At 36.7% G+C, this 11,907-nt stretch overlaps 1 protein-coding gene across 2 annotated transcripts in view; it reads left to right on the plus strand.

Annotated features, from left to right (window-relative positions):
* Positions 1–10,231, plus strand: part of LOC121384353 (LIM/homeobox protein Lhx3-like) — a 44,401-nt gene extending 34,170 nt beyond the window's left edge. For both annotated transcript variants that reach the window (XM_041514713.1, XM_041514714.1), the window contains exons 3-5: positions 4,857–5,068; positions 5,556–5,879; positions 7,423–10,231. In XM_041514713.1, the coding sequence (XP_041370647.1) occupies positions 4,857–5,068; positions 5,556–5,879; positions 7,423–7,781 (895 nt within the window). In that variant the 3' untranslated portion in view covers positions 7,782–10,231. The remainder of the gene's footprint in view (positions 1–4,856; positions 5,069–5,555; positions 5,880–7,422) is intronic.
* The last annotated feature ends 1,676 nt before the right edge of the window (positions 10,232–11,907 follow it).

Consider the following 11,907-nt stretch of genomic DNA (forward strand, 5'->3'; position numbering starts at 1 on the left):
CTGCTAAATGTAACAACAACATTGTGTAGTGTCTGGAGTTCTGTTGGTTGTGATATTTCCTTTGACGAGAGCAGTTCGTGTTGCTGTCAACTATAACTTGAATCCATGTGGTGATACAGTCGACTGGGTCGAGTGAAATGTTTAACTAGCGCTTTTCCTTTCTCGGCCAGACAGGGAGTTTAATTTATGTGCTCGTTCCCGCCGGGAAAATTGTTGCGACAGATTCGCGTGGCTGGATTAATTTCACCAATCATTTTTATTTTTTATGTCCGCCCGGCGGGTGTGTACATTGTGGCGAAATCTACCTGCACGCGCCCAACAAAGAGAAAAATCACGTGATCATTCCAGATTTGGTCTGTCATTTTTTGCTTTTGACAGATTGGCATGGTTGAGGGATCAAATGGTCTTTGTTATCAGAAGCCCATATGGGCAAGATTTGTTAGTGATATTTAAAAAAATATACAAAAAAGGACATACTGTTACGTTAATGATGGATTGTTTGTTTGACATTTCGCACGAACAAAGAAAGACACACAGGTAAACAATGGCTATTTCTATATCATTGTTTAGTATCAGTTGATGGAATAAAGGAACCTCATAAAACGCTGGTTGTATAAAAAAAAGATGACTATTTTCGTTATCTTTCACAAACACCCCACACACAGACAGGTGAAAAGTATTTTATTTGCAACAATATTTGTCTAAAATTGAATTAATTAACTACTGATAAATAATATACCTGAGTTTATTATATACCCATTTAATCCTGTTACACATTAAAGGACACGTTTTTCACCCATTAAACAGAAGACGGTTTTTGTGTGTGTGTTTCTTTACTCTTAATGAAGTCGCTGCGATGGCGTTCTGTCGCCGCTGAGCAGTCCAAACAGGGATGCTATAGAACATATTACTTACATAGACTATAACAATCCAGATAGGGATGCTATAGAACATATTACTTACATAGACTATAACAATCCAGACAGGGATGCTATAGAACATATTACTTAAATAGACTATAACAATCCAGACAGGGATGCTATAGAACATATTACTTACATAGACTATAACAATCAAGACAGGGATGCTATAGAACATATTACTTACATAGACTATAACAATCTAGATAGGGATGCTATAGAACATATTACTTACATAGACTATAACAATCCTATTTTAAAATAGGTTTTATAACATGACGCTGACTCGTCTTCTCGAGTCGGACTCGATTTTGAGTAATGACTTGTAAAATAAATGGCATTAAAGGGACATTCCTGAGTTTGCTGCAGTTTTAAAGATGTTATCGACTAACACAGACTTTTTAACGATTGTAATTATACATCAAATATATTTTTTTGGCATAAAATATTAGTGGTTGTATATTAAACGTGTTTCTGATCGTTCTGATATTTGTACTAGGTTAAATTTCATTTTATTTCCTAAAATATATTTTTGTCGTATGTACGAAATTATTTGAAGACAAAATTCAGTTTCGGCTTCTTATAAATATTAAGACGACCAGAAACACATAGAATATACAGACACTGATATTCTAAACACGAAAATAAATTTAATATGTAAGTTTAATCATAGAAATATTTTATTAGTCAGAAGCATCTTACAATGCAGCAAACTCAGGAATGTCTCTTTAAATGAACAAGACTAATATTTTAAGTTTACATGTATATTCTGAAAACAAAAAGACAAAAAACAAAAACAAACAAAAATACCCACCACCACCTCCAAAACATTAGTTCAGTGGACAGTTTCCATTTGACATGCAAGTCATCACCATGGCAGTCGAAAATTAAATAAATAAATATTTATTTATTAAGTTCATTTATGTTTATTTGACATGTCTCAAGCATAACTGAAGTGAAACAAAATATTTTAAAAATAATTAAATATTTATAAAATGAAGCTGTCATTTTTTCATGGAATCAAATTTTACAAAATAAAACTAATATTCTGTACTTGATAACTAATTCCTTTTAAAATCTCTTCTACATGTTATACAACATGTTAATGATACACCATGATATCAAACACTGCATATAAAAAGAGATGGAGACGCAAATTCGAAGGGTACTGTTCCTCAGCGATTTATAATGTGTGAATCGTCAGATCAGGTCATACGGTTTAACGTGCACATTCAGAACGAGCTGTTGTAGCGCACGCCTGCCATGGGCGCATGTGTCGACTTTCACCGGCTCCTTCGTCCAGGACAGGAAAGGGGTTGGGGTGGGAGAGTGGACCGCTCGCGCGGGGCTATTTTTGGCGCTATTGAATTTTGAAATGTACCGTAGGATTGAAGTAATTTGCGCAATTTCGTGAACTATGTTTTGGAACGGTTCATCGACAGTAATTTAGGAGCTATTTTAGTGATTTGACTTAGTTGGCCGAATTATACCTAGTTCTGTATCATCTAAGAATGGGCCTTTAAATTAATGACAAACAAGAAAGGAGACGCAACTCTAAATATGCTTGATAATAAATTATAATTTAATTATACATTATTCAATAATATAATAATTTAACATTGACTATATCAATTTAAAAAGATTTTATCTAATTAATTAGAACTTTTCAGTGTCATCGGCAATGGGAATTGATTTGTATACAAGAGTTCAAACAAGTGAGATAGCCGATATTTCATTCCTGGTAAATAAATATCTTATTTTTGTGTTAACCGGATTAACATAACAAAAGCAATTTATATATATATATATATATATATATATATATATATATATATATATATATATATATATATATATATATATATATATATATATATGAGTATGTATAGTTTGTCTTTTTTAGCATTGATTTTTAGTTCTATTTGTTAAAATGGTTTATACTTACATTGTAAGTACAGTACAAGTATAGTATATATAAGTGTGTACTAGCTCGGTGGTCTCATTCTGCAGTGACAATTCGTAGAGAGATTTATTTTTACTGGTATAGACCCAGTGGTCTTAGTGGAGAGAAAATAGGATTAGGATAATTATGGGAAGACTGCCATGTTGAGCTCTTAAGCAGATCACGCAAGAGACTGAATCATAGAAAAAATATTAAATCGATACATTCCCTGAGATACACGAGTGGGAAACACCGTTTTCTTCCATTCCCACGCTTACAAGTACAGAGTATATAATAATTAGTCAGTTTTAACAAAACGTTTTGGAGCATATTTTCTTAAAACTTCCGCCTACATTGTTCTTCGAAAATTCGACTAATTAACGAATATTATAATAATTATTATACACGCGAAATTCCATCACAGGTAGAATTAATATTTTTATACAATGTAGGTATTACGTATTGTATGATCGGTGTTTGAATTTTATGCCTTTTACGACACAATCATGTTAAAGCTGAAATCGTGTTGGCAAACAAAACGGAGTTCGTATTGCAGAGTAAATTCGTAGTTAAAAACAAACGTCAGTTGGTTATAAAATAATGAGTAATTCACGAACATTGTTTTAGTTTAACAACACCACAAACTGTGGTATCCTGAGCAGGAATGAACAACAGTGAACTGGTAGAGCAGTCGCCTGAAGCGCGGTGGGTCGTAAGATCGGTCGTCCTCGGTGGACTTCACGTAATGGATTTCTTTCTACGTTTTGGTATGTTGGTCTGTGCGGTGACAGCAGCTGTTCTGTCATTCTACATCAGCCATATGTTAGACACCAAATTAAAATGTGTCTAGTTGTCGCTAAATAAATACGTTTTCTTCAGTCGGTAGGTATTAATGTTAAACGTACCGTCACTTTGAGTGAGGCTTTTCCTATTTTAGCTGCTTAAAAAAACGTGGTGACTGAAGCCAGGTTTTAAACCTTCTTCTTTTAGCGTTAGTCGGATTTAGCTGTCGCGAAGAGATGATGTGTACTACTGTGAGTTCGGATCGATTGTTTCTCAAGTACTGGCGCCTACCAAAACCACCCCATTTACGTCCGTAAACACAGTTCGGTTATTCACTAATTCCAGAGAAATGTGAAACGTTTTTACTTATGTAAGTGTTAGCAAAATAGCATTGCTCTGGCAACTATGATAAACATCTATATTGATTCAATTACTCTGGAATAAAATAGTCTAGAATAAAAAAACTAGTCAATATTAGTCACTTATTGTGACAGAGTACTGCTAGTTTTGGTTTAAGCCAAACAATCAATGGAGATTCTTAACAGTACACATAACCTCTTTGCGACTAAGGCTGGCTTCAGTCACTCGGGAAAGTAAGAAGGTTATTTTTTATATGCACCTTCCCACAGACAGCAAAGTACATACCACGGTCTTTGACCAGTTGTGGTGCATTGGTTGGAACGAGAAAAAAACAGTCACTTGAACGGATCCACCGAGGTGGTTCGATCTTGCGACGCATGCACCCCAAACAATGTTATTGAAAGCGTATACCGTTATTATACACATGGATTGTTGAATTATAGATGGGTTGTTGAATTATAGATGGATTGTTGAATTATTGATTATAAACTACTTCTGGTAAATGCCGGTTAGGATTGGTAACCGTGGCCTGTGAAATGCAGGTTGTACCACCTCACAAAGTCCAATCAGATTCACTTACGAAATACAGTTTTATCAGATTTTTTATATATATAAAAAATGAACTTAATAAATTATAACAGTATATGAACATTTCAAAAAAAAAAAAAAATCTTGTTTGTTTTTAGCGAAACCCTTCTTTTACATACTACCTATAAGCAAGCGTAAAGCTTGGACTACCCTGTCCAAATTCACCTGCACATTTCATACCCAGTTCACAAACGCGAAGACAGACTGCAGTTTTGAAGGGTTTCTAATATGTTCTTATCGGCAGTGGTTTCTTGTCTTTACAGACGATTCGGTACGAAGTGTGCTGGTTGTGAGAAGGGGATCCCGCCAACGGAAGTGGTGCGCCGAGCGCAGGACAACGTGTATCACTTAGACTGCTTCGCCTGCCTCATGTGTGCGCGCCAACTTAATACCGGCGATGAATTCTACTTGATGGAAGACCGGAAGCTGGTGTGTAAAAACGACTACGAGGCAGCAAAAGCAAGAGGAACTTCCGGTATGAATTTACTTAATTAACTTAAATAATTGTCAGTGTTCCAATAAAGCTCAAACATTTAATCTGCAAAATATGCTGAACTTTACTGCGAGATCCAGGTTGAATATTCTATTTCAAGTGATTCGTGAGCAGAATTTTAAGAATAAGGATATTTATATTTACAATTTGTGTTTTATTCTCACAATGAACAGAAACTTTGATTCGTTTCGCTATTTCCTAGTTATTAAGTAAAGTTAGGATATATTCTCTCCGCCTTTAAGATACTTCAAGTTATCTTTTAATCATCCCCTGATAAGAGAATAACAAAGCTTTAATTTTGGAGTCAGGTGAATTTGTACAATATTATACGATCACAAATGGATTTAAGCCCAAAACCTGTCTGTTAAAGAGAAATAGCACACAGAAGCAAATATTGATGACCAAGTAGGACTAAGACACTGGCGACTTCGTGTAACTAGCCTACTGATACCCAAGTATTTGCTTACAGACTACGACATGGATCCATCTAACAAGAGACCTCGCACGACCATAACGGCCAAACAACTGGAGGCTTTGAAACGCGCGTACAACGAGAGCCCGAAGCCGGCCCGCCACGTGCGAGAACAGCTGTCCGCAGAGACCGGACTGGACATGCGGGTCGTACAGGTGTGGTTCCAGAACCGCCGCGCCAAGGAGAAGAGACTCAAGAAGGACGCTGGACGGAATCGGTGGAACCCCTACTTCCGCCAGATCAAGCGAGAGGGAGACCCAGACAGCTCCCAGAGCGGCGACGACAGGTCCGACGATGGCTTGACAGACGGCTCGTTTCAAGGTAAGCAGGAAAAAACCGTTTGTTTTGTTTAACGACACCGATAGAGCACATCGGCTATTGGATGTTAAACATTTGGTAATTTTGACTTCTAGTCTTAGAGAGGAAACCCGATACATTTTTTTCATTAGTAGCAAGGGATATTTTATATGCACCATCTGATAGGCAGGATAGCACGTACCACGACCGTTGATATACAAGTCATGGCGCACTGGCTGGAGCGAGATGTAGGTAGGAATTTAAATAAAAACCCCACACTAGTTTTCACGGAATAGTTTATGAATGTCATTGTCATCGTCTCGAAAGCCGAGTCACCAACAACGTTGTGACGGTGACGGTGTCGACGTTTTGTATTTAAGACTACGGCACTTGTTTGCATTTATATGTATCTGCGCTGGATGATTAAAGCTTGGCCAAAAAACCTCCGTAACTTACAAGTATATACGTTACATTGAAGTTCGTTGGTCAAATAATAAAACGATGGTCGAGACATATTATTAGAGGATGATGCATATGTTGAAAATTATATTAGTTAAATAATACGACTGTCATTACATGTTGTTGAGGGTTGTACATGTTGAAAATGGTATTAGTCAGGAGTTTCACCTTTTAATTCCGAGATTTTAACAATAGGCTGAGTGATACGCTGAAATTGTATTCTATGAATCCTGTGGTTCAAGCCAACTCGTGTCCCATGAACACTATATATTGCACATTATGAGCGAGTTGGCAAAACCTGTTTTGGAGTTACACGTATTTACAATACTTAAATAACTGCATTTAAGAAAAACAGGCTGCGTAAATTCGGCTCATGGTTTTCGGTAATTCACAACTGATGAACATGCAGTGTAAAACCAGAGTCGAACCGTGCACAACACTTAAAACATGAACAGTTTTAGGTGTTGTGTACTATTGAAGATGGCCAAACGTAATACATAGATACTATGGCAGACGGGACCGAACCAGTCGAGTACGAGAGAAAACTGTACACAACATCCGTACTGCCATAGTATATACTAATAAACACCATTCTACTCACATAGCTTTGTGAACTGTAATCAAACTATTATTGCAATTTGGTGATATTTTAGTTTTATCATAATTAATAGTAGTGACTTTAACTGTGGTTCTACACCAAACTACTGGCATAGAGATAAATATTCTGTTTCAAATCATCATTATTTTAGAGCATGCATGTATTTGTCTGTCTGTCTATCCATCTATCTATATCTATCTATCTATATATCTATATATATATATATATACATACATGTATATATATATATATATATATATATATATATATATATATATATATATATATATATATATATATATATCTATTTAATTGACTAGTCAGTTTAAGACTACAACACGTGTCAATTGATAAAATAATAACGACTGCAGAGTAATTTGAAAACTGTTAAACTAACAAGTAAAGAGATGGTTGTAAAATTAGCAAGTGGAACTGAACTACATCACCTCCATGTTATTGCCGTAGCAGACTATAAATGATCTTCACTGACGATGGATGTTTATGTTTCAGGGAGTCTGGATGACCTGGATGGTCCAGTACATCCTGGTAGATTATCCGGCGACATCTACGGACCGAGTCAAGTTCTAGATCACGAGCCACCAATGGGACAGATATCTGTTGGGCCGTCTGCCTCACCTCCTATAGATACATGGGGTCATTTCAACAGTGGACTACCTTCAGGTGGCCAGTTCATGGGTCGACATTCACCCAACGTTCCTGCTACACATCCACAAATGCTGTCTCTCGACCCGCTTCCAATGGGCAACCCACACGTTTCGCGCATGCTTCCACAAGATATGAATGAAAATTCTTCAGGGTTCATTGATTATCCACCTGTGTCAAATCACAATCATGTTGAGGTGTACTGAGGTGGTTACAAGGGAAGTTCTATTACGACAATATTGAAATACGCCCTTACTCGTATTGCGTGGTGCTGTATTGAAGGTTGCTGGGTGGATCTGTAGACTAGTGTTCAGATCAGACTCCGCAAGCGAACCTAGATCATACTTCGGAGGTTCGGCTACCTGTGGCTTGTGAAACCACGAAGGAAGAATATCAGCGACCGTGCAGATTAGCACCACTACTAACACGTGTTGTCAAAGAAACGTGCACTGACATGTCAGGCTACAGTGTATGCCATTTCAACAAAGGGCGGTGAACGTAAAGCCACGATCTCTATTCTAGACTGTGTGATAAGAAACTACACCTTCGTGTACATGAATGGTAACGACACGACGAACATACACGTGTGAATAAACTGACATACTATGACGAAGTACTGGATTTATTGTTCCAATTCTGACTAATGTAAACGTGTATCGCGGTGTTACCAGCATTGGTATTCTTGTTAACACGAAGGGATCTCTTTAGACTTATAGCACTGTGTAGTAATAGGTGAGACATGATGTTAGTATCCATGGTTTGTGAAATTGTCAACATTCATCATTATTAACATGCTCCTCTCTACGTGTTCGAAGTAATCAACTGACTAGATAGTTCAACACCAATACATACACGTATAGCACTATCCGCAACCTGTTCTGAAGATATCCCCAACATGATGAACATTTGACGGTCATAATGGCAGAAACCCCGTTAGTGATCAGCAGCTGTATGCTTTACCACTATCGGGTACACGCGGGCAGTATCTGGTGTGATGATAAACACACCGACATTCATAATACGACTGGCCAAACGTAAACCGGCATTAAAGTCCTTTAGTGCAATGTCTTTAGTTGTGTACTTTGATGATGTACTATTTTGAAAAACAAAATGTAGAATACAGGTTTCAAAAGCCTACAGAGTAAGCATATTGCTGTATAGAGAAGAATACATGATTGGTACCATCAGATCCATTTACCGTACGGGATGTTTCAAAATATATATGTAACGAGCGAAAGCTACTCGAATAGCTTTTAGACACTAATTATAAGATACATGTATATGGTATTAAGCGCATTTTGACATGGTGTTCTATTTCTTACATATCATCAAAACGAGGCAGTATTTTTAGTAATCGTTCCAGTTGGCGGTTTTGGTTTGACGTGTAGGTTAAACCAAGGGAAACCCAATGAGAAGTCATTAAAATTGTTTCCCAATTTGTTTGGTATTTTCGTGTGATATTATCTCACTTGGTTATGGACGAATACGATACTGAACATATATATAGTTGCTTGTAACATAAACTCCCTTTCTTGATTTACAGAGAGGACAAACTCCAACTATTCTTGACGAATTGTATTTATTGTCGGTGTATCATGCCCTGCTTGATAATGCATATGCTGAGACGTAATTATAGAGTTCGCGTCTTTTGCGAGTTTTCGTTTTCAGGGTTGAATTTATACTGAATGAAAAAATAACAACAAATAAGCGTATCCCTCAATTTAATGTGTTTGCTTACTAAATCTGCATTAATTAATATATAGTTTAAATATTGCACATGGACAATCATAGTTTTTATGTTTCGAACTACAAAATAGAATAGTCATTCTTTTTTATTATTATTATCATATTATTATTATTATTATTATTATTATTATTATTATATTACTATCATTTATTATTATTATTATCATTATTATTATTATTTTGTGGATTTCATGTTATTGATAAATTTGGCTCTAGTCACAAGCATTTGTGATCAAAATGTATCTGGTGTTGAACATTTTGATCATTAGTATTATCAAGGCAGTGGAAATTTGAAATAAATTTAAGATTTACCCTTTCATTACTTTTAAACCCGTGCCCTTCTAGTACTAGGCTCTCTGTCCCGCGTTAGTCCGTTCGGCTGGTATCATAACTGACTTCTTGCTTGTCCGGTTTACAAGTCTAATTAATGCTGTAGAGACAAGCCAGAGTAATGCTGTAGAAACAGGATTGTGAACAATATAGTTACCTTGATTCATTGATTGCTTTCACCACGTACAACTTGATGAAACAAACTGATGTGTGTAGTGTAATAGGACTTTCCGTTTTCCTCTGATCTCATTTCAAGCCATGTTTCTGATCATTATACGACTGTAGTCAGACTGAAAATATTTGTTAAAACAAAGTTGTCATGTTATGTTATGTTATATTATATAGCTTTTTTTTATTTACAAGGACATGCATCCATAAATGCATTACCAAGTATTTATATTTTACTTTATGTTCGGTTTTGTGCAATACATAAAAAAGTCATAAAATACTCATTGTCAAGTTCATGGTATATTATTTACGTCATATTTTATTTCATTTACGTTATTGTTTTATTTTTGAGACCTATGTTTCTGGTGCAATATTGAATGTGCAGTTGTGCAATATGTGAATAAAACATTCCATATTAGTATCCTGTTTATGTTCTTGTTTAGACTTCCACAAAATAAAACACAGTAATGTATATCTATGTTTGCTATTGGACATGGCGCTGGAACAAAACCAACAGTTGTACGTTCATTTGTGTGTAACGGAAATTAACACACAAAAAAACAAACAACAACAAAATCTCCACTACACCCCCCCCCCCCCCAAACAAACAAACATTAAAAAAACCCCACCCAGTGAGAGTTGACAGAAAACAAAAGCGTGAAGAGAAAGAAAGAAAGAAATGTTTTATTTAACGACGCACTCAACACATTTTATTTACGGTTATATCGTCAGACATATGGTTAAAGACCACACAGTTTTTGAGAGGAAACCCGCTGTCGCCACTACATGGGCTAAACAAACAACAAAAAAATCTCCACTACACCCCCCCCCCCCCAAACAAACAAACATTAAAAAAAACCCACCCAGTGAGAGTTGACAGAAAACAAAAGCGTGAAGAGAAAGAAAGAAAGAAATGTTTTATTTAACGACGCACTCAACACATTTTATTTACGGTTATATCGTCAGACATATGGTTAAAGACCACACAGTTTTTGAGAGGAAACCCGCTGTCGCCTCTACATGGGCTACTCTTTCCGATTAGCAGCAAGGGATCTTTTATTTGCGCTTCCCACAGGCAGGATAGCACAAACCATAGCCTTTGTTGAACCAGTTATGGATCACTGGTCGGTGCAAGTGGTTTACACCTACCCAGTGAGCCTCGCGGAGCACTAATTCAGGGTTTGGAGTCGGTATCTGGATTAAAAATCCCATGCCTCGACTGGGATCCGAACCCATTTCCTACCAGCCTGTACACCGATGGCCTAACCACGACGCCACCGAGGCCGGTGAAGAGAATGAAGAAAGATGACGAAAGGAACATGACAGAGGAGAGCCAGTATAGTACGTACGATTGTTTAACCACTACACTACCAAGCTTCACGTCGATCATTGGTTATTCAAATCAAAACAGTTTATCCATGCCTATATGCATTTCGTTTTTAGCACGTCTCTCTCGAGCGGGATGTTTGAACAGTTCAGTTTGCCCAGTCCAAGATTTACATTCACTACACAATATAGAAATCTCCAAATAACATCCCATATATCTAGATAACATCTTAAATCTTCACTCAATCTTAGGAGTCATTGAAAAATATGAATTTCTTGGCGTTTTTTATTCTAAACGTTGGCAAGAACTCAAGAACCAGTCTGGGTCGTGACAGTTCTCTTATAAAGGATGAATCGTCATGAGTAGTGACAGTTCTCTTATAAAGGATGAATCGTCCTGAGTAGTGACAGTTCTCTTATAAAGGATGCATCGTCCTGAGTAGTGACAGTTCGGTTATACAGGATGAATCGTCCTGAGTAGTGACAGTTCTCTTATAAATAATGTATCGTCCTGGGTAGTGACAGTTCTCCAATAAAGGATATATCGCTCTAGATAATCACAGTTCTTCTATAAAGGATGAATCGTCCTGGTATATTGACAGTTCTATAAATGATGAATCGTCCTGGATAGTGACAGTTCTCCTATAAAGGATGTATCGTCCTGGGTAGTGACAGTTCTCCTATAAAGGAAGTATTGCTCTGGGTAGTAACAGTTCTCCTATAAAGGAAGTATTGCTCTGGGTAGTAACAGTTCTCCTATAA

The sequence above is a fragment of the Gigantopelta aegis genome, chromosome 10 (genome assembly GCF_016097555.1).
Source record: "Gigantopelta aegis isolate Gae_Host chromosome 10, Gae_host_genome, whole genome shotgun sequence".
Classification (NCBI taxonomy): Eukaryota; Metazoa; Mollusca; class Gastropoda; order Neomphalida; family Peltospiridae; genus Gigantopelta; species Gigantopelta aegis.